Source organism: Lacerta agilis, chromosome 5 (genome assembly GCF_009819535.1).
Source record: "Lacerta agilis isolate rLacAgi1 chromosome 5, rLacAgi1.pri, whole genome shotgun sequence".
Classification (NCBI taxonomy): domain Eukaryota; kingdom Metazoa; phylum Chordata; class Lepidosauria; order Squamata; family Lacertidae; genus Lacerta; species Lacerta agilis.
Genome location: NC_046316.1, coordinates 69,365,450 through 69,389,250, shown reverse-complemented (window position 1 = coordinate 69,389,250; position 23,801 = coordinate 69,365,450). Strand labels below are relative to the sequence as shown.

General features: G+C 40.7%; 1 protein-coding gene across 4 annotated transcripts in view; it reads left to right on the top strand.

Annotated features, from left to right (window-relative positions):
* Positions 1-5,793: 5,793 nt before the first annotated feature.
* TFDP2 (transcription factor Dp-2) overlaps positions 5,794-23,801 on the top strand; it is a 31,583-nt gene continuing 13,575 nt past the window's right edge. Inside the window, exons 1-6 of one of the 4 annotated variants that reach the window (XM_033150369.1) lie at positions 5,794-5,811; positions 7,270-7,310; positions 8,937-9,099; positions 14,080-14,292; positions 15,973-16,076; positions 22,808-22,929. In XM_033150369.1, the coding sequence (XP_033006260.1) occupies positions 16,074-16,076; positions 22,808-22,929 (125 nt within the window). In that variant the 5' untranslated portion in view covers positions 5,794-5,811; positions 7,270-7,310; positions 8,937-9,099; positions 14,080-14,292; positions 15,973-16,073. Of the gene's footprint in view, positions 5,812-7,269; positions 7,311-8,936; positions 9,100-13,009; positions 13,114-14,079; positions 14,293-15,972; positions 16,077-22,807; positions 22,930-23,801 lie in introns of those variants that run through there. The other 3 variants (XM_033150370.1, XM_033150371.1, XM_033150372.1) reach the window with 3 other exon arrangements.

Here is a 23,801-nt window from a genome sequence, read left to right as displayed (position 1 = left end):
ACCAGGTGCTGTAGTTCGTGGCCGTCAGCTTTTCTAGCAACACGCCAGCTCTGAACTGCTCCATGCCTGTAGCTCACCACGGCTAGACAACTGCTACCTGGACTTTTGCACAGCGGGACCGGCTGGGCCCATAAACCTGTCGCGGATTGCTCCACGGCGTTGTAGCAGAGAAGTGCAAAATCACAGGATCTTTAGTGCAGTATTCTTTTAATGTGAGCTATATACATACAGACAGTTCATACAAAGACAAGTAGGACTCACTCTCTCTGACTCCACTCTACACCACCACGCCCTGCTTAACAGGTTCCCCTTTAATACAAGACAACAGCCAATCATCTGTTGGCCCCCTTTTGCTGAGTCACTCTGACACAGTAAGATTGAAGGTCTATTGCATCAGCTTCCTTTACTTTACATGCAAGTTCAAGCCTGCAGACTTACTGAGCTACACAACACTCTATATATCCTGACAAAACTCGCAGTCCACTTCCAGGTACGATAAATTCATGCAATAATTGTATAGTTGTGTGTAATGCAGAAGTCTTTGCACAGGCTACCGCTTCTTGTTACTGGGAAATTGCACCCATACGTCATCATTGTGTCACTGGGAAAGCATTTTTCCTCCAGCTAGAATATGTATTTTTTGGCAGATCAACCCTGTATGAAATTGTGGCCAAATAGTTATGGATATCTATTGGCTAGTGACAAGGCTCATGCAATTTTATGTACTATCTAAAAACATAGGAAGTTGTCTTTCATTGAGTCAGACCATTCGCCCATCTAGCTAAGTACTGCCTACCATGGCAGGCAATGCCTCTGCAGGGTTTTAGACAGGAGCCCTTCCAAGCCCTAACTGGGAATGTTGGGGATTGAACCTGGGACATTCTGCAGTAAAAGCAGATGCCCTACCATTGAGTGATGGCCCTTCTAAAGTGTTTCTGTTTGGTTTTTATTTTGGGGTGCTGATAAAATAGGCTTTATAGCAAAGTGAAACAAATCTCTGGCAGAATTCTCTCTAGGGCCAGGAAAATGAGTTGGAAGGCCACCCCAAGGGTCATCTAGTCCAACCCCCTACAATGCAGGAATCTCAATGACAGCATTCATGATAGATTTTGGCACCTGAGGCAAATAACAGAATGGCACCCCCCACCTCCCCACCAGGGAAGAAAGGGTGAGTGAAGATCTACATCAGGAACAAAGGCAGGGGGGGAAATAAAGCTACACATCAGGATCTGCTGCCCCTAGGAATCCTGCCGCCTGAAGCGGTCACCTCCCCTTGCCTCATGGGTGGGCTGGCACTGGTTTTCAAGTGTGCAAAGGGGATCTCCAAGCTCAGTATACTCTCCATAAAGCAGTACTTACACATATTCCATCCAGGTAGGCTGGGCTGCCGTACTGATGCCACTTTGATTCTGAAAGCCAGCTATCCTTTTCATCACTCTCAAGAACTTATCCTTTCCTTCACCTCCTACCCAAGCCTTCTCATCCCTTAGGACAGGCACAACATAAGTTTGAATGTGAGGAGGGCACTTTGATATAGCTGTCAAGTTTTGGATTTGAAAATAAGGGATCAGCAGCCTCACCTATCCCGGGGACAGTCACACGGCAGTGGTGGGCGGAGCCAGAAGCAAAAGTGGGCGGCACTGGTGTGAACACGCGCAGTAGACTTACTGTATTTTGGAAACGCTGCCCGTGGGCTACGACGCCTGTAATTGCGGGAAATGGCTCCCGCTTGCTTTGAGGCTGCAAGGAGGCGAGGTCTTCCCAGTCCCTGGCCAGCAGGGAGAGGGAGAGGAGCTGCTTCCTTTGAAAAAACGGGAAATTAAAGGGATATAAAAAATAAGGGATAGCAGCAGGAAACTGCTTGAAATAAGGGAGGTACCCGGGGAAAACGGGATACTTGACAGCACTGCACTTTGATCTTCAAAGGCTTCAGACAAATAAACACTCTTATGTCCTTCCACACCTACCATACAAATTAAAAGCACATGATCCATGCTAGTTCTGCATGATAGTGACCAACTTTTCATTCTAGTTAGAATTGTTAGGGAAGAATTCTGGTTTATCCTGCCATTTGTCACCATGCAATGTTCTTAAGTGCCTGAATGAGAATGGGGTTCAAACTGGAAATTTTCTGTGACAATCTGTACTAATTATTTTTATCTGCTCAGAGCCAGGGCATCTTGTGAACTGTGTTGTGTATTTGTAAAATGTTTTATTTTTATATTGGTCAGTTACAGGTGTGCACTTGTTCCTTATTATGGACTGTTTTACATTGGTTAATATGACTTTGTGTATGTGTCTATACACATTTGAGAAACCCAGACTATGCAATATGTGTGCACAAGAACTGAAGGTTTATGGAATATTTCTTCATATTGTAGGCCTGTTCTATGGCAGAATGTTTACCGGTACTTATAAACTGTTACTCAGCTGACTGTCTCTACCTTGCAGAGATACTAATAGATTTCTAATTCATTAATAAAATCTTATTGCATTGCTCTGAAAAAGTGTTATTAAGTTTCAACATTTTTAGCCTATATAATCAAATCACACCTTTTTTCTTATTTTTGTCAACTTCCCACCCCATTTTCCTTGTTGTTGTTTCTCCCCTTCTGCTGCACCCTATCAAAAAATGGAGATTGTCAATATTTGTCACCACTGTCTGTGTTTGAGACCTCTGTAATAGTTTCAAAGTTATGAATAACTTATGAACCATATGAAGAATTAAAACTACATATATAATGTACTAGTTCACCAATCTTTTAGTGTATTTGTTCCTAAAAGTGTTCCCCCCCGTCATGAAAATGACAAGCTCCAATGGGAATTGGTTCAAGCTGAGAAGGGGAAACTTGCTGCTTAATTGCTTAGTGCCATTGTTGGACTCCCCAAGTATCCAGTTCCGTAAACAAAAGATTATTATTATTTTTATTCAAGTGTGGTTATTTGGTCTAAAAACACCTTCCTTTCCCTTTCATAATATTTTGTTTCCCTCATACATTAACCCTTTCTGCCTGGAGAGATATACTATACAGTATTTCCTTTTCCACTGGTTTTATTTCACACTGAAGATGCCCTAGGCTGCAGCTTAGACTTAAGCAAGGAGAGGCCATAATTCATCAGTGTTGCAGCACTTATGGTAACTACACTCACAAGCAAGTAACTATAGGGGTATCAATCACAACTTGGAATATATTTTCACCTTTGAGAAGCAAAGAGTTCCTCTCCTAGGTCAAGTGTCTAAACCTGCAGTGAGGAACAAAGTCCAATGTCATCTGGTGGACCATAACTCCCACCAGCCAGAGCCATAAGGAGGGAGTTGTAGCCTAGCAGCAACCCCTGGAAGGTCACAGGTTCTCCATTCCAAGTCTAGAGGGCTGGAGGGCTATGTTTGGCACCTGGGCTTGTGGTTCCCCACTCTTAGTACTGAAAGAGCCAATTTGACAAGATAACTATGCAATCCTACACAAAATAGGGTGGTTTGAACCTTAAATGCAGAGACTTGGTATTTTTTTTCTATTATCAGCAGCCCGAATAACAATAGCCCGATACTGGAAACAACCTATTGAAATCCCCACTGAAACCTAGGTAAATAATATTTGGAATGTGGCTCTATCCGAACGCCTTACTTGCCATAGAAGGGTAATTAAAGGCACTTCAAAGATAGGCACTTTTGACGAGAGTTGGCTTGCATTCTTTTCTTTTATAAACAAACCCATTGAAGGATACAGTGGTTACCCAGACCTCTTTGCTGGTTGCGAAGGGCCCCCCCAATATCTGTTTAAGCTTCAGGGCCCCCAAAATATAGGTCCGCCGGCGCCGCTGCTCGAGAGGCACCTGAATTTAGAGAGAGCAAACGGACAAAGCACTTTCCAAAATATATAGTCGACTCCTGGCGATGTGAATTCAAAGGAACTTAACCTCCCTGAAATAAATGAGAACTGCTTATGGGGAAACGCCAATAGGGATTTTAGCGATAAATACGTGCTCCCAGTTTTCAGATTCAAGAATAATTTGTGGGCAGTACAATTTGAAAGGGTTATTATCGCGTGGTGGGCTGCGATTCAAATGGCCTGCTTCGCAGCTTCCATAACTTTCTCTTCTGGATGCCACCTATGCAGTCACAGCCTTATCAACCAGACTAATGGGCGGAATTAGCAGCAGCTTAGCTCCCGAACATTTCCCAGTAGCCGGGGCGGGGGGCGGGGCTTGTGGACAGCGAGGAGCCGCGGCCGCCGCCATCGGCTTCCGACGACACGCCCCCTTCTCTCTCTCCCCCCCCCGCCCCACAAGTTGCCTTAAGGCCCGTTCCAGAACTTGAGCCCCGCCCCTTCCCTCATGCCCGTCCGCTTCCGAGTGGCGGCGCCGATTGTGTACACACAGCCACGGAGACCAATGAGAGCCCGGAGACGCCAGGCTCCGCGCGGACGCGTCGACCAATGGGCGAGCCCGGTCGCCAGACGCCGCCAAGCTTGTGCGGGGGAGAGAGAGCGATAGCGAACCTGACAGAGGCGACTGTTGGGGCTGCTGTGGGAGAGGCGAGGCGGGCCGGCCGGCTGGGCTGTATAGCGACCAGAGGCGGCGGCGCGGCTGAGGCCGGTGAGAGCTATTACGGTCCGGCGGCGGGACTTACCGGGTCTTTTCTTTTTTTAAATGGAGGTGTGGTGCTAAGGCTGCCCTGCTCTCCCCCCCCCCCCGTCCCCGCACTCCTTTCTCCTCAGAAACCGGCGTCGGTGTTTTGCAGACGGCCGTTAGGCCCCGACGCTTCTCTCGTGGTCTTGGGGCCGTAAGGGTGAGGAGAGGCGGGTCGTGCTCTTTGCCATCGCCGCCGACGGCCCTCTCCCTTATTGCTGAGATAGAGCTCCCTTGGTGGAACATGAGGCTCCTTAAGGTTGTGGGTTCGAGACCCACGTTGGGCAGAAGGTGCCTGCATTGCAGGGGGGTTGGGCTAGATGACCCTCGTGGTCCCTTCCCAACTGCAATTCTGTGATTAATTCTGTTGCCGCTGGTGTGCCGGGGAGCTTTATCTCCCCCCCCCCCACTTCCGCGTCCCCTCCTCTTCCTCCAGCCTTGCGAATGTGCTTCCCCTGGCCGGTGGTGGGGAAGGGGGCGCGCTCTCCTCGGAGCCCTGCAGCCCTTCCACGCACAGCCTGTCCTCGCCGTTCCTCACCTTCCCTCGGATGCCCGTTTGGATCCACGAGGCCTCGAGAGCGGTGCTGCCCAATCCTGGCGGTCGCGGGAGCCTTGGGCGCTACTGCTGTGACTTGGGAAGTGCGCACTCGGCGCTCGGGGCACCCCCTCCCCCCCCCACACCCACCCAACCGCCGGTAAACAGATGGCCAGAGCCTGATTATTATTTCCTGCGAAGCTTGTAATCCTGAAGGGCTGGGATCGGAGGTGCAACCGTGCAACTGCCCTGGTATAGGTAACTTGGTGAAATGAAGAACATTGCATGAATCCATGAATAAAATGGCTGTGGCTATAGGCTGCTGAGCTTTCCTCCGCCACCCCATGGGGTGCAGACGATTGTTGTACACACCCCGCCCCCCAATTTGGGACTTGATTTTTTAATTATTATTATTACGCTTCACACCAGCTTCCTTTATTTCGCCTTGTGCCAACTTGTAACGGAAGTTGGTGCAATAAGGGCTCCTTAACTGCTTTAACTGTTTAGAGCCCCGATTCTAAATATGCCTGCTTCAGGAATGTGTTTCTGTGTTCACTGTGGCCTAACTTTGTTTAGGGTGGAAGTGTGCTTACACATGTTTTACTCAGAAGTAAATCCCACTGATTTCGATGAAGTTTAACCCATAGGTAAGCATATGCTAGACTATTTATTTATTTATATTTTAATTTTTGGGGGGTTATTTGCCACCCTTCATCTCAAGATCTCGGGGCTTGGCCAAAATGTTTATGCAAACCACATACCATTAAAAAATATGGTAGTGTGCAAATATTAATTAAATAAATGTACATTAAATTATGCAAAATACACTAATAGAGGAGTAAAATACTTGCCATTATCTCAAACTGACCTTACCAAGCCAAAACATTCTTATCTATGTTTGAATAAAAATCCAGAAGCAGCTGAAATGAGATAGTGAAGTAATGTCTATAGCTAGACATTCTTTTGTGTCTGTGGGAGGATGGTAAGGGTACTGAGAAACATCATTATGTCCCAGATTTGCCATGAGTTACAACCTCAGGCAGACAGAACTGTTTGTTACTAACCTGGGGTAGGACATGCATGATGTTGAAATTCCAGGACTGACATTTCTAGTGTTTGTCTTATCGACTGCCACATTTTAACTTACCACATACAGGAAAACACAATTATGTCCCCACCTAAAGGTAAAGCTGGCCCATAAATGCTGTAATAAGTATTAACTTTTCCGTGGTTATACACCAGTTGATTAGTTGTTAATGAAAACTGTTTAATCTACAACAGACATATTTAGGGTCTATAGAAAATATTAAGCTGAAAATATGCAAACTCACACTACATGCTAGCTACATGTTTTATTTCACTTGCAGCAGAAATAGGATGGACAAAAACGTTGCACTTCCATTTTATGCTCCATTGGAAGCTGTGTGATAGCAGTTAAATGGAGGGGTAAAACTGCACTTTGAAATCAACTTCAAAAGTTATTTTGTACAAAACAAGAAAAGGTGGTGGGTTCACTTTGGGTGACTTCTTTAACTGTTAAATTCTGTAAGGTTGGAAGGGTGCCGTTGTTGATATTGAAACAATTTATTCTCTGGGAAATTTCCAACAGTTCTTCACCAAACATATTCTAATGACCTGTTTTGCATGTAATGCTGAGTTATGGTTTGTTTAACTAACCTTGGGTTAACTACAGGTTGTCCCACAGATGACCAAACAAAGTATGCCTTGTGTCATGGAAGCTTGGCTGGTTTTCACAGTAGAGTCAATTACTAGAGGCTTGCTGTCACCACTGATTTTTTCACTGAAAAAATGGTATCACTTTAAGGCTTCTGACAGTTGCTTGTCAGACATACTTCAACCTGCCCCAAACCTGAGTCACATATGGTATGAGGTGCAAGGCTGGTGGCTGTAATTTGAGGGAAATGGTCTTTCAGGCTAAATTGGGACCTGGGCCAATGTAAGCCCAAAGTCTGATGGTTCTCCATCCCTGGCCTTTGACTATCAGCCGAGTTGTTCAATGGAAGGCTGATTTTGCTCTGCAGTTCATGTCTTCTCTCTCTCACACACACTCTAAAATTTCACTGTTCCTTTTTTCTCTCTCTTAGCTGAAGAGAGATTGTTATGAAAGCTGCGTTCACTTATGAAGGTAAGCTGTGTGTCTAAGAGATGTGCATCAACCACAAGATTTGGTTTTGGACCCTGATTTGAAAGACTGGCCACTTCAGTTCAAAACCCTTCAGGTTCTGTCTGATTTGACTTGGGGTCCAGATATGAATTGAAGTTCGGAAAAATGAAGCTTCCCACCTCCTGTTCTGTAAGTTGTCAGAATCTCTGTTTTCATGCTGGAGGACCTTTACAGGTCAAATAGTAAGGGGTAGTATTGGCAGAGGAATCCATTTATTATTTATTTAAAAAATTTTCATACCACTTTACATGAATAAAATTCTTCCAATGCTGTTTCATTGAAAATATTAATGCTAACTTTTTTTAAAAAAATCTCACCCCAGTATGTGTCTGTCCTTTTTCAGATGATACTAGCCTGTATCTCATATTTCAGATTAGAGAAATACATGGACCATGATTGTAGAATTATGGTCTGACCAGACAGTTTGGAAATCTTATTTCAAATTGTTACTAGAGCTTTCAGACTCCTTGATCCGGGGGTGAGAGAAAGATGCTACTACACCTGCTTTAGTGGGGAGAGGTCAAATTTCCCTTTCATCAGTCTTATCTTCTCAGTGTGCTTTACAGCAGAGTCTTTTTGCAAATATATTTGCAAGGCTAACAAATATATTATACCATAAGCTGCAGCTCACATAATCAGATGCATAAATGTTATCATGAGTCACAGTTATATATGCACATGGCTTGTGGGGGAACTGCTTCCCCTTGGAAATTAGATATGCATGGACCTTACTAAGGTTTTGGCATATGTTAGAAACATAACTCTTCATCCAGGTCTTCCCTGACCACTAGTATTGACCTGGCACATCCCATCATTTATCTACTGTGGATACTGCAATTTTAAAAGTTTTGAGTTTTATTATTTTATTGATAAATTGCTTTGGATAACTTTTAATATAAAATGGTAGATAATTTTTTAAATAAAAAAATCTAAACAGTGAAGTCAGAGGTAGATGGAATGTAAGAAGTACAGAGTCAGTGATTAACAGTGGTCATTTATAAAAGAGTTGCTCATAACATATCCTGGCATTGGAAAGCCAATTAATGCATGTAACGTGGTCAGAATTCATTGTCTCAATTTTGTCCAATTACAGTAGTGATAACAGTGAACCTCTTGATGAGTTGTAATTCAGCAGTTTCCTGTTGTATTCTTCCTTTCAAGTAACTTTGTTCAAGGTGGCTTAAGGTATCTTTCCTGTGTTCTTTTCTTTATAAATTAAAATGTTCTGATATCTGAGTTAATGGAACACAATATTTATACTGCTGGCATACAGTAATAATTCAAATAGTGGTATTTTCTTTTTGTTTACATGAGAAAGAGAGAGGTGAGCACCATCTTGATATTTCTGCACCATTATGTGCAACTTAGAAACTGCTTGCCTCTTTGAAAGTGAGAATTGCTGTAGTAGTCATAACAAAGTAAGATCTTGCTGCACGTGCAGTTCTTTCTCACATGCTAGCATCACTACTTTGAATTTTAGCCAAAGTGTTTCAAGGAAAGTTATTAAAAATCTTTGTGCAATTGGAAAGTTTATTATATATTTTATACAGGAAACCATCTTATCAGAGCATCCTTTTGCTATTCTAGATATCCACTTGTAAATGGAGTGCTTCTGCATTTGACTGCTTATGTCTGGCACCATCTCAAGTTTCCTCTGAATAGTAACAAAGACTGTGGAGACTTGGTACTGCAGTAAAAGACATGCTTCCTTAGTCCAGGGAATATATCGTTTTGGTTTCTGTCTTCCTGGGTAAGTATTTTTACCCAATGCATTGGATACTTTTTTACCTTCAGTCGCAGTTTTAAGAGTTGAACATAATGTGCTCAATAAATCATTCCTGAAAGTTTACACGGGAAAAGAGAAGTATGCTGGGGGAGGGGTGAAGTTACTAAAGTTTGTCACTTAGAGATTCAGAATTGGAATAAGAATATTCCATCTGCATCTTAATAATGTGGGCTAAACCAATTATTGTAAATAAAAAGTGCTGGGTATGGCACTGTGTAAAAACCTCTCAAAATAGTTATACCTTAATTTTTTATTTTAAATTGAAAAAAACATTTGGCAATTTAAGATTTTTCATTGAGGGAAAGTGAGCATAGTAAAAACATTGTCAGCACACAGTGGGTGTTTAAAAGGAGATTTGGAAGAAGCAATTTAGTGGATGGCTTGAGTATCTTAATTTTAACTGGTTTGGTTGTCTTGGCTAATTTGTGCTTCAAAAATATTAGCTCTGACCTAGGTTGAATATTGTTGGTTCATGAACACACCAGTTGCCTTATAATTTATTCCAGTACAGTGTGGGTGGTACTATTAGGCTGGAACTGATATTGTGCTGTTTTACATTATTGACAAGAAATGAGTATTAATAGGAGATGGGTTTAGTGTGCCAGTCACTGAAAATAATCCTTGATAAATGTAAAATTTGAGTAAATCTTCAATGCATTCTGTTTAGAAGAGCATGCCTTTTCTTATACAAAGCTTGCATTTGCAAGCAGCCTTCTTAAATTTAAGCATGATTTGAATTAAAACAACTTTGCAGTTAATTGTAATTTTGTATCAATTTCAGTTTGATAAATTAGTTTGGACATTTGATCAGTTTAAAAAGAATTGAGTCAAATATTGAGAAGTAGTAGTGTTTAAGTATTTTAAAAGTATTAACTTCATTAGAGCAGCAAAAGCCATATCAATAACTTTAGTATTTATGATGATTATAAAAACCAATAAGAACGCTTGCAAAACAATTAGCTTTTTAAAAGTGTGTTTATTTAACAAAATCTACCGGTATATATCACTTGCTAGAGCAAAAGACCTCTAAGCAGCTTGCATTAGGCAATCTGAAATATTCATTAAAATACCAATTAAAATGAACATTAAAAGCAAGTTACCAGTACATATGAAAATTAAAAAAATGAAATATAGGACTGAATTCAGCTACCCTGTTAATGTTAGTGGAAGCCAGTTCAGAGGCTTCAACTAGCACAGTGAGACTACCTCTCCTGTATGCTTCCCCCAAATACACTCTGGAGGGCCGGGAGATCTCCCAGAAAAGTGTGTGGTGGGAGGAGAGGGGAGATTGTTCCAGCAGGTAACAGAAATGTGCTATGTTGACTTCACCCCAAATTAGTCATTTTAAAACTTACTTAAATCAGATGCCTTGGTAGACTTGTTATAACAAAACAGTTTGTGCCAGGCACCAAAAGCAGTATAGAGAAGGCCTTCTTAGTGGCATCCCCCTGGGCCCCACGTATGGGCCCACCTGGCATACACACTGCAATCTTTTTACCACCAGTTGAATACTTTAACTCCCCCTCCATTTTTATTGATTTTAACACTAGTAATGGTTTTTAGTGTTTTCAGTGTTAACATATTCTCTCACCTGGTTATCTTACTGGTGTGTGAATTGTGACTTTCCTTTCTTTATTAATAGTTTTATTAATTGAAATACAGTACAAACTAAACCATAATATATCAATATGTGGTCTAGCAAACAAGTAAGAGGGAGGGAGGAATGGCTGTGTTCAGATGTTTAAACAAATAGATCTGTGTAAGGAGTCCATATATCGAGAGAACTCCCCACCTACTTTGTTACAGAAAGTCACATGCTCATGTTCTGCCAATTGAGTCATGTTCACTGTCCACTATGATTAGCAGTTAAGGCAGACTTCTTCCACTGTTAAAGTGTTAGACATTTGCCCTGGGGGCTTTTCCTTTATTCCAATTGTTTATAAAGGAAAGCAGGTTTGCAGTGGTTTTTAAAAATGAATTCTTTATATTTCAAAATATATCTATTGGTTGTTTGCTGTAAGTCACTTAGAGGCTTCTGTGTAGTTGGACAAAACTTACTTTAAGGTATGTTTAGCCTGGAGAAGAGAAGGTTAAGGGGTGATATGATAGCCATGTTCAAATATATAAAAGGATGTCATATAGAGGAGGGAGAAAGGTTGTTTTCTGCTGCTCCAGAGAAGCGGACACGGGGCAATGGATTCAAACTGCAAGAAAGAAGATTCCACCTAAACATTAGGAAGAACTTCCTGACAGTAAGAGCTGTTCGACAGTGGAATTTGCTGCCAAGGAATGTGGTAGAGTCTCCTTCTTTGGAGGTCTTTAAGCGGAGGCTTGACAGCCATCTGTCAGGAATGCTTTGATGGTGTTTCCTGCTTGGCAGGGGGTTGGACTGGATGGCCCTTGTGGTCTCTTCCAATTCTATGATTCTATGAAAACAACAGCACCACAAACTGGCTATAAATATAAAACCAAATTTACTAGAATAATGGATAGAATAGAAATGGGCTAGTAACCATTCAAATCACAAACATACTAAGGTGCCAAGTGCAAATACTGAAAACAAGGAATGGATAAAAATACAGCTAATTCTAAACAAATTGGATAAATGAATCATACAACAAGTAGCGTGAGTCCAAACTCAGAATCATAACCCCGTGCCGCCACAACAGTGAGGGTAGCACATAGGAGAATGGAGAAAAGTTCAAAAGCCGTTGTTGAGGCCAAACTAGATGGAATGTTCTTCATTGGGTCTCGAGTTGGAAACCCCAAGCCGTGTACATGGATGAATCACGAAAAGGGCAAATAAAAGCCACCACCCTGATGGGAATAACGTAGGTGGACGGAAGAAGACCTGTTTACGGATATATTACAGGTTTCGCTACATGCTTCATCAGTCCAAAGAGCCAATCGTACAAAACAGGTTACTCAACATAGAGAAGATATTCGCAGGCACCTTAGTAAAAGGTAAAGGGACCCCTGACCGTTAGGTCCAGTCGTGGACGACTCTGGGGTTGCAGCGCTCACCTCGCGTTACTGGCCGAGGGAGCCGGAGTACAGCTTCCGGGTCATGTGGCCAGCATGACTAAGCCGCTTCTGGCAAACCAGAGCAGTGCATGGAAACACTGTTTACTTTCCCGCCGGAGCAGTACCTATTTATCTACTTGCACTTTGACGTGCTTTCGAACTGCTAGGTTGGCAGGAGAACAACATAGTAGAACATCACAATTACAACATAAAGGTAAAGGGACCCCGACCATCTGGTCCAGACGTGTCCGACTCTGGGGTTGCAGTGCTCATCTCACTCTATAGGCTGAGGGAGCCGGTGTTTGTCCGCAGACAGCTTCCGGGTCATGTGGCCAGCATGACAAAGCCGCTTCTGGCGAACCAGAGCAGCGCACGGAAACGCCGTTTACCTTCCATCTGGAGTGGTCCCTATTTATCTACTTGCACTTTGACGTGCTTTCGAACTGCTAGGTGGGCAGGAGCTGGGACCGAGCAACGGGAGCTCACCCCGTAGCAGGGATTCGAACTGCTGACCTTCTGATTGGCAAACCCTAGACTCTGTGGTTTGACCCACAGCACCACCTGTGTTTAGAACAGACTAATTAAAACATCAGCCCTATATTCATATGTGTCTAAATGTAAGAGTCCTGCTGGATCCTCCAGGAAGCCTGAAAGCTGGGTTTGAAAACAGATGAGCATTTGCCCCTTGTTGATCTTAAGCATCGGGAATTCAGTGGTATACTGCCTTTGAATCTGAAGGCTGCAAAAGCACAATTACAACATAAATCATATTAAACAATTAAAAAATAAAATTAACAAATCATCTGTAAAACACTATTAACAAAACAACTTATATTATAAAATTCACCAGGTGCATGAGAGGTGAAAGGATCAGCTACGCAGCACAGCTGCTGCCTGTCTCCATGGGCACAAGTCCTGGGTATGGTCACCCCAATTCTCATACAGACAGATCAGGTAGCCCTGTGTTCTCTCCTCCATTCTGATGCTACAACCTTTAGGCATAGATTGTAATTGTACTATGTGCCTTTATTATTTTTACACACAAATTATTTTTGATGAAGTGTTTTTGTTTTCCCTGCAGGTCATTATTATGTACTAATATAATATAATTTAAATATATATATTAAATTTGCTTTTTGTGTTCTTGCTCTGTGAACTAGTTTCTCAGACAACTGAAAACTGGGAAAAAGGCTCTCACCTCTTTAAAGATATAGTGGGTGATTCCTTTGAGTTACTCTGGTCTGTGTGCATGCATTAAACAGTTGCATTTAATCAGATCCCCCCCCCCCCCGCATCCTTCATCAGACTATTCATCACATGCTCATTTCTCTCTTTTAGTACACTTTCAGGAGTTCTGACGTAGGCTATAAGACAATATTGATTTTTCTCCCTTTAGTTTTTTGACTTCTTGCTTTTATTCATTCTTTCAGTACTTGTTGTTTTTCATGCCTGCTTCTTGTCTATACTTCATGAGGATTTCTGGAGATAGCTCTGGGAGGTGATAGTGTTTCCATGACTTTCTGTTTCCCTATTGTTTGATATTACAGGTTAACTGCTGACTGGCTAGGGAGTAAAGCTTCCTTTTTATAGCTCACAAGGAACATCATTCTAGATACTAAGGAACTGTTAGATCTAAATTTTGGATTAGATTTTATATCAGAATAATGTCTGCATACAATTACTTTCCTCTTAGAAATCCTATTACAGAAGGTTTGTAGTGAGGCCTGTACCAACTTATTAAATAAATCTTGGATGCAAAGGCAAAGTGGCCGGCAAGTGTGTGTCCTTTGTTAGGGTAAAATGGAAAATCTATTCATAATAATACCATGTGTGGTGTTTGTTTAACATTCTATAGAAAATATGGCTTTCAGCATTTATTGAAGACATTTGTGTTCACCAATAAAACCTCTCTTAAACCAGGTGCTTCTGCTTGACATACTGGGATCATGTTATATTGACTTTATGACCTTCTGGTAATTTCATGGCAAAAGACTGGTAACCTAAATAAAGAATTGACCTCATATCAGAATAGTGAACAGAGAATCAACAACTGAAGAACTGTCTCCTACAATGGATTACATACCCTTTCTAAATAGTGAAGTAACAAGGAAAAGCATAGAAAGCATGTGAAAGGTAAACAGATCCAATTTTTAACTACTGCTGGAACTGTCTTCAAGAGTGATACTGCTTAATATGATATGCATGCTACACATGCTTGGTCAACAGACTGGTTTGCAGAGTTCCAAGTGTGATACATTAGTTATATTTTGCTAAGACTAAAGAACATTGAATGTTCTATTGCAATCAGAGCAGAATTGCTGTAAAACTTCAATTGTTATTATATTTATATCCTGCCTTTTCCCCATACTGGAACTAAGAAGGGTCTGTTAAAATAAGGTCAGGAGAAATATATTCTGGTTAGATAGCAATCAATAGAATTAAAATTAGAAGGTCTCACCAAATTGCTCTTTGCATTTCATTATGACTTCTGAGATTTTTATATTTTTAACAGAGGAATAATTTGACAGTATGTTAGCCAAATAGCTCATATTTTTAAATCACTTCTCCCCTCCCAATCCAACTAGGAAATACACACACACACACTGACTCCTAACTGGATGACAAATCATAAGTTCAGTTGGGCATTGGTGTGCTACACTTTTCTAGTCTACTTGTTGAAATTGCACATACACAGCCCTGATCAGATAATTGGTGGTTGTGCCAAGATACGTTGGGTTTTGGGGAAGGTATGGTTTGTACTGAAATGTGTATGTTGCAGGGTAACTGCCTGTATAAGCTTTCCTCTTGCTGAAACAACATTGTTTTGCTCCCATAAGTGTGAAAGTAACTGTGACCTGATTATAGGTAAAACTTTGGTACTGGGCACCCTTAATGCTCTCCTTTGAAAGGGAAGTCTACTTTTACTTCTCATTAGGGTATTTGCTTTGAATGGGTAAGATGTGAAATGCAGTGATTATTGTTCTGTGCGAGATCTTTGAAAATGATAAGAATCTTTAAGTTCTCAAACGCAGAGGTTTCCTAAACTTGTGCCTGTTCCTCTATGCCTTTATGTCTTGAATGGGAGGAAAAGAAATTGTGTTCAGATAATGTGAATCTCCTTGCCCTTGTCTTCTCAAACAATAGGGACTGAACCAAAGGTCTGCCAGAACAGATGGAGCTGGCATGAGCAGAATCTCCCAATAATTATGAATGCATGAGTATACTCCTGCCTCAGGTGGTCTGCAACAAATGAAGAATATACATACGCCCCACCTATCACTGCCAGAAAGAGCCCTTTTCCTATGTTTGTTTTCCTCTTCCCTCACGATTCATTTCAATCAGATTGTGAGCCTAGAGACAGGGGGTGTTTAATCTTTTAGTCTTTGTTCATTGCTTAGAAAATTGTAGGCATATTAGGAACATGCTACTTAACATTTCTAGAGCCACTGAGTTCCATGAGGCAGTGCTCATTGTCTTTTTTTGAGCAAGTGTTACGAATCAATAGCTAATGTTGAGTTTGAATGTGTGAAAACAGTTGCCCCTCTGCTCAGCTGCAAAGCTCACTAGGTGTTCTAGGGCAAGTCCCTATATCTTCCTCACCTGCCTCACAGAGTTGTGAGGGTAAACTTACTTTCTGTACTCCTTGAGGGAAAACTGAGATTTAAATTAAAAATACACAATGCCTTTCTCATTTCTTGCTACGTGTCTGTTTTCTTAACAGCATTGTTACTGGCATGCTTACATGGCAAAATTGTTTCCATAGCCATACTGTGTTCTCTGTAGAAATAATACTGATGGTTTTCCTTTTTTTAGAAAATATATCCATAATTGCACTACCGGTGTATACCATCAACTCACCACCTAAGAGTTTGCCAAAAACATTTGCACCAATAAATGTGAATGTTGGACCCCAAATGGTAAGTACTGTTTTTCTTTCACAGCATTGCACTGTAGAAACTCATGTCAGACTTCCTTTCCAACTGACAGCCTACCAGTACACTTTATTATGAATAATGTTTGGTTTATTTTTTTAAAAAAATACTAGTTGTAAGCATTAGTTTCTGGTATAAGTTTAGGATTCTGAATAGAGAACATCATAATTGGTGCTTAATGAAACATTGATTTCTAGGCATGCCCTGTTGAAACACTATTTTGAAAGCACTGGTATGACTGCTATTAATAAATGCAGTTCTGCTGATGTTCTGGAATGATACTGGGCTTGTTGTGCAGTTGCACTTAGTGGTTAAACTGAGAAACAGTTACACAATATTTCCTGCTACTCCCTTGCAATAGTTTCCTTGCTTAGTGTAAACAAATGTCCATTGTATGCTTGATTCTTGGCAAAAATCTGGCTTTTAACAAATAAAGTTAATTGGTTTAATTCCACTTGTGGAATCAAGAACAAAGAAATAATACACATGACTTTTTTCCCACTGAACACTTCTTTCTTTATGTTAAATAGCGCAAAATATTGATCCAAGTATCCCCTGCAATTTCCAGTCTATTACTAGATTATTTTATATTTTGATAGTAGAACCAGCATGTCACTAGCAGAATATTTAGCACCTGTCTCTATAAAACTGCATTGTGTGGAAGAATTTGCTAATATTTGAAGTTTGTTATGCAATAATATGTCAAATGCATTTTATGCTGTCACTTCCACTCTATTGTTGGGCAACTTACAGGCTACTTTTCTGCAGTTTGATTGTCATACTCCTTAGTTCATAGTCCTTTGTCATCTAACCTAAATCATGTTAATGACTAAATATGCTACTATGCTTAAGCATTTATTTTAAATAAAAAATGTGGGATCATGCATGCTGTCCATAATTCTTAAAGATCTGATCGGGCATCAAATCAAGATTTCCTTTTCTTATCCAAGAATGCACAGCAACTCCCTCAATCAGTGAATCATTCTAGCAGATGGAATTGGCAATTTTTTAGACCAGACATTTTTAGCAACTAAAGCACATAAAAGTGCAAGTTGCTAGCTTTTAAAACAGTTGTTGTGTGACATGGAGAAAAGATATAAGCTAATATGTACCATGGTTGGCTGTTCGTTTTTTGCATCTCTGAGGCTCTAAACAGTTTGATGTATCTGGTTAAGAACTTCGCTTAATCCAGATCCTGTCTTTGTAGTGAACTGCAAGAGTTATCTAGCTGCAACTGGCAGCTAATTTGGAGTTTATAGCTCCTGAATGTGCAGTATGGTGCAGAAAATAATTATATCCTGATTTTTTAATACTTGTCACCTTAGCCCTGAGTTTACAGTGATATTTAGGTTACGAAAACTAATAAAGACATTATTGTATGGTAAATTGCAGGAGAGAAAATTGAAATTATTTTTAATTTATATACAGATCAATGCCAAAATAGGCTTCTAAGTTATTTACATGTATAAAAACCAATCACACAGTGTAAGGTTGTTCAGTGATTGCTCATGAGTAACCAGCCTGACTCCAAGGTTCCTAAACTAAGTTTCTTTATTGTGCAGATATGTGCAGTGCAGCAACAAAAAGTACGTCTAGCTCATCCTTCCCCAGAGTCCGGGAATGACTCCTTCCGGTTCTTTGCCCAGCATAAAAGCCGCAGGATGCAAAACCCCCGCCTACCCCCTCTGCGTCCTTCCCCCCTGCACAAGTGGGGAGACGGAAGAGGTGTTTCCCCTCCAGCCTCTGTTTGGTGCGAGGGCTCTCCTTCCCTGTCAGAGCCCTGACTCCTACTTCCCGGTCCTGTCTCTCCCTCCCCACTAGAGGGATCACTGCCTTCCTCACTGGAGGCAACTCTTTGCCTTGAGGTGAGGGCAGCACCCTGACACACAGCATTAAAATAAAAATATCTACAATTAAAATGCATAATAAAATAATCCCATTAAAACAGAAGGCTTTGGTCAAAATATCAAGGAAATGCCTCTGTAAACAGGTGCAGTTTCAAAATATACAGGATGCCAATACAGATGGGGCATCTTGGTGTTTAGCAAGGTGTGTGTTCTGTAACACTAATGCTGCCATTGTAAAAGACCAGCACTTCAAGCCAATAATCATTAGGCCATGTTAAAACTACCGTAAATAGGTTTGGTTTGTTAATTTTTGTTCCCTTACTGGGCAACGGAGGGGAAATAGTTCTTTCATGTTACATATTCAAAGTTTCTAGTTCTGCTGAAAGATACATCTAGTTTACAGCATTATAAAATTTTATACTAGTGACCTTGAATGCCAGTTTTAAAACCTAAAATGTTACGCGATAATAGGAAACTTTGATGGTAGCTGCAGCTATCTTGACTTTGAATAATACATATTAAACTGAAAATGTAGTGGCATCAAACTCTGAACTCTGGTACAGTATCAAAACACTGCTATTTCTGGAGAGGAGGGAGAGGGTCTCATCCCTCCAGATATGCTAGGCTTCTGAAGCACCTTGCATTAATCAGCTTCATTGGAAGACCCTGTGTTCTAGTCTTGTGATAAGGAGAAAAACTCACCCATCCATCCACTTCTGCGCACCATGCATAATCTTACACATCTCCAATATGTCACCCCTCACTTGCCATTTTTTTAAAAAACCAAAAAGGCCCAGACATTATAGCAGTTCTTGATAGGGGTCTAGCTTCAGCCCTTGACCAGAACTGTACACAGTATTTCAAGTGGTTTGAAAGCATAGATTAATATGAAAGCATATGACATTGATAGACTTATTTTCATTTTCCTAGTGATCTCTAACATTGAATTTGCCTTTTCACAGATGCCACACACTGGGCTGCCACATTAACTGAGCTATCTACCACTAACACAACATGAGACACTCAGTGCCATGTAATGGATAGCCCCCATACCACTGCTGGATTTCCATCTCCACAATTTTTTTTTTGTTTGCTTGGGAAACTGAAAGCCAAGACTACATTTTTTGTTGATGAGACACCCCACCACCACCACTAGCTAGTTCTGCCCTATCTGATGCATCAATGTAGGACTGTAGGTTAGTTTCTATCTACTTTCCAAACTTGGAATTAGTCTAAGACTCAGACTTCCATCCTCTGCTTCTGTTACACCCTTCCCTTTTTGTAAGCATAAAAACTCAAGATGTCCTTTTTGGGTTGTTTTGCTATATATTTTGCATCTGGGGAATCCTATTACAGTGGAACCTCAGGTTGTGGACATGATCCGTTCCCGGGTGCCATTTGCACCCCGAAAAGTCCACAACTTGAGCAGCAATATTGTGCATGCGCCGAAGTGCGATACCGCGCTTCTGCGCATGTGGCAAAACCCGGAAGTAAACACTTCCGGGTTTGCTGCGTTCGGAACCTGAAAAAACGCAACCTGCAGCTATCGTAACCCAAGGTATGACTGTAGTATGAAAAAGCTGCTGCTCTATTGATGACTGTTCTGTTCGAGGAAACTGATGCAGGGACAGGGGAGAGACCTGCAACATAATGTGTACGTCTTTCTGACTCCTCTGCCTCTCTTTTATCTCAGTCCCTCGCCAATAGTTGTGGAATCCTCCTCCTCTTCTCCCTAGTGCAGTCATTTTTGAGGCCTGCAGCAAAATGTTTTGTAAGGGGTGTTTCTACCCACTTTGGGCACCAATAGTATGTTTCATTGAGTTACAGATGACTTGTATACTTCTCCTCATGTGCCAGATTCTCTCTTATTTTCATTTAAAATTATCATAGCCCAGCATGGGAGAAAGAGAGAGCTTGTAAGTGGCATGCTCCCAATCTTCTGAGCACAGTTAGAAGATTGGGGGTGTTACATCTGCACTGCACTTATGAAGTTGGTTTTATAGTGAGCAGACATTGTCTGGCTCAAACAGGGTGAAGTTCAAAATGGTTTTGTCTACTTTTGTTCTGGTTTTTGGGTGAGCCCTTTCAAGCAATGAACCCTATAGTCTGCATTTTTAAAAAATTTACAGTAGATGGCAGTAGAGTAGAATTAAAAGATACCGCAACTAGAAACTAACCACTATTCTTGTATTCAAATAAAATACAAAATGCAGCATTCTTAGTCTGTAGTCTATTGTTTGACACAGACTGTAGTGATGGTATAGTTAGTACTGTCATGTTGTTGTTTAGTCGTTTAGTTGTGTCCGACTCTTCGTGACCCCATGGACCAGAGCACTCCAGGCACTCGTGTCTTCCACTGCCTCCCGCAGTTTGGTCAGACTCATGTTGGTAGCTTCGAGGACACTGTCCAACCATCTCGTCCTCTGTCATCCCCTTCTCCTTGTGCCCTCCATCTTTCCCAACATCAGGGTCTTTTCCAGGGAGTCTTCTCTTCTCATGAGGTGGCCAAAGTATTGGAGCCTCAGCTTCAGGATCTGTCATACCAAATATTTAATATTTCAACCAGTAATATTTAGTCTTGAAATGGGAAAGCTTTGTGTGCTGTTTGCAGGCATGAACACTAGAAATTTTTGCTAAAATATTATTAGCACTTCTGAGCCATGTTTTATAGGGGCATGATTTGTGACAACAGCTGTATAGTATACCATTGTAAGGGTGTGTTTAGTATGCTAATTTCTGAACTATTCATAGATGTGTGTATGGAAGACCAGGGTGTGTACATTTGCAACTCTGCATGGTATTGTAGAGCTGCAGAAGTGGCTTCATAGTTGACATATGTTGTATTTCAGCTTGAAAAGTTTAGCCATCTTAAAATCACAAGGACGTTCTCCCTATTAGAATGACATTTGGCATGGAGGATCTGCCAAACTAACAAAACTTAAGTGTAATCTGATGAAGGCTTGAGTTTTGCTGCTTTAAAAAATTGCCTTGGGTTATGATTACAACATTAGACCAGAATATATTTACTACTTTCATGGCATGGAAGTTAAGATGGGCACCATATAAGTTTCATAGTGTTTTGTGCATTAGTGAATTTGTTAAGCCTTAATTGTCTCAAACTGAAGAGCTTTTAGATCCTAGAATTTCAGTTTGTACAGGCCTATGTCAAGGTAAATAATTAAGTGGATGATACTCAGATGAGACCTAGTGGCATATTGCTGAATATTGTTTATTTTTCATCTTTCAAGATTGCTGCAGCCAGGCCCATAAATATGTTTCATATGGTTACTTGTAGTTTAGCATAAGTTTAATGCATGCCTAATTCTGTTACGTTTGGGGTTTTACATTTTTTGTTTTTCTCTGTTGAAAATATGTTGGCTTACAGAATGATCTAATCTCCTTATCGTAAACCATCAGTATACATATTCCCCCCCCCCCATAAATGTTGTGAATGCCACTCATGTGAAAGAACTCTACATTCTCAAAATTTGGCTTGTTTAGACAATACTTTGCCTCCAGGAGGCAACCATTGTTTGAACAGGCTCACAAAGAAAAATCAGGTTATTACACAATTTTGTGTTTTCATCGTTAAGAAAAATTGCAAGGAAGTGAATTGTTATCTTCCTGTCTTACCTAACCCTGCTTAGCTATTTCAGGCCAGGTATGGAGGGCCTGAACTCTGTACAGATTTTGAAGTGAACATGTGTTGGGGTTAGGGCCTGATGGTAGGATTCTGCTCCACCACCTCCACATTCGATCTTCCTAATTTATTCCTTCTACTCAAGTAAAGCACTCTTCTACTAACAAATTTTTTAAATATATTTTAATTCACTGTAAAGTGAATAAGAACTGCATTCTTATTATTTTTATTATAATCTTGTAAACATTCATTGTAACATTTACTCTTGGGAAGTAGAAAGATATTGTTAAAACCCATATTATGGTTAAGGAGAATTCAGTTTCCCAAGTCAATAGGACAGAGAGCATCTTCTACTATCTGGGATTTGTGCGTGTTTTGATTGGCAGTTCAACAAAGAGAAGGTCGCCTCTCAACAGGACAGCATCTGGCTGACATCATGCTGACCTTGTTGCAAAAGTTTCTTAAGGGTGTAGCCAGCACTGAAAGTCATGCTGTGTTTATAGACCATTTGATATGGAATAGAGAATAGAGATGCATGGAAAATGTAGACTTCCTGTTTAAACTATGAAACAAGTCAGCAGTGCAATGCAGCAGCTAACAGGACTAATGCAATTCTAGGTTGCATCAACAGACATATAGTGTCCAGGTCATTGGAAGTAATGGTACCACTCTGTATTCTTGACATGTCAGTTTAAGAAGGATAATGACAAACTGGAACATGTGCAGAGGAGAGTGACAAGAGTGAAAGAGCAGGAGACCATGTCCTGTGAGGAAACACTGAAAGGCGATACGACGACCACCTTCAAATATTTGAATGACTCACACATGCATGATATTGTAATTTGTTTTACAGAGGGCAGTACCCAAATCAATTGTATCAAAAGGATTTAGGCTAAAAATTAGGAGTAACCTCTTGCTGGTATGTTCTGTTTGACAGTGGAATAGACTGCCTTGGAGAGGCTTTATTCCTGTAGCATCATTTTTTTAGATCCCTTCCAACTCTGATTCTAAATATTAAAAGAGTTTATCCCAACATCATTAATTCCTTAGCACAGTCCCAATTCTGAAAATTGGGGCAGTTTCACATGTGCACTTGTACACTTTCATTGTGTATTTTTGAGGATAGATACTGATAGTCTGGTTTAAGCTCCATATAAGATGTATTTTACTGTTTCTGTGTTCAGGTTTACTTTGCAGAGTTTAATTTGTTCTTTGTCTAATTTCCATAGATTATAAGCACACCGCAAAGACTGACCAATTCGGGAAGTGTTCTCATTGGGAGTCCCTACACCACAGCATCAGCTATGGTCACACAGATGCATATAACTGAAGCCACTGGCTGGGTTCCAGGGTAAATAATCTGTTCTTGCATGTTCATTCTGAGTTCCATGTTTTCTTCATAAGTTAGGAATTCTACTTAATGCACCTTTTGACTTTTGTATGCAAACATGTAGCCACTTGACTTTGGTCAAGGTTCATTAAGTTACATAATTTATATATGGGATGATAGAAATAATGGAGACTATTTGCGCAATTAAAACAAGTCCTTACTCCTTCCTTAAATTTCTGTTAGATGTATAGCATCACACTTGCATATTAGAAAAGTATGCCAATCTGAAAGTAGGGCTGAGAAAAGGATACCTGACGAAGAGGGTGGTGAACAGAGAAGAGAGGAAGGCAAAATGAATAGGCCCAATGATGGATTTTCTGACTCAATGCTATTCTATTAAAATCTAGTTTGCCAGTATAAGTTCCATTGGTGAGCAACAAAATGGGCTGCTGTTGCATAGAGCTTTGCTCTGCATCAAGAAGTTAAGAGGTACTTTGGGCCTTGCTATGCAGCTATTCTGAACGGTTTTGAAGCTGTGCTATTTAAAACATTTTAAATATTCAGTGTTCATTAGAATGGCAAAGATCTTGATTTCATGCTGATAATATATATAAAGGAATTGGAAGGGTTGAACACTTTGAATTTAGCAGCTGTTTATTGTGAATTTTGCTGAGTTGCGTTATCTATTCTTACTCTTTCTAGAAGCTTGTAAGATCTATAGGGTGCTAGAGATAGTCTTAATTTTTGGTTACTAGAGATATGGTTGCTGTAACATCATCTGCTTTTGTTTGCCTAAGTTATCCAAGATCTCTTTAACTTGCAAGTATGGAATACAGGAATTTATTTATTTATTTAAAAACCCTCTATCCTTTAGGACACTTATTATCTTTCAG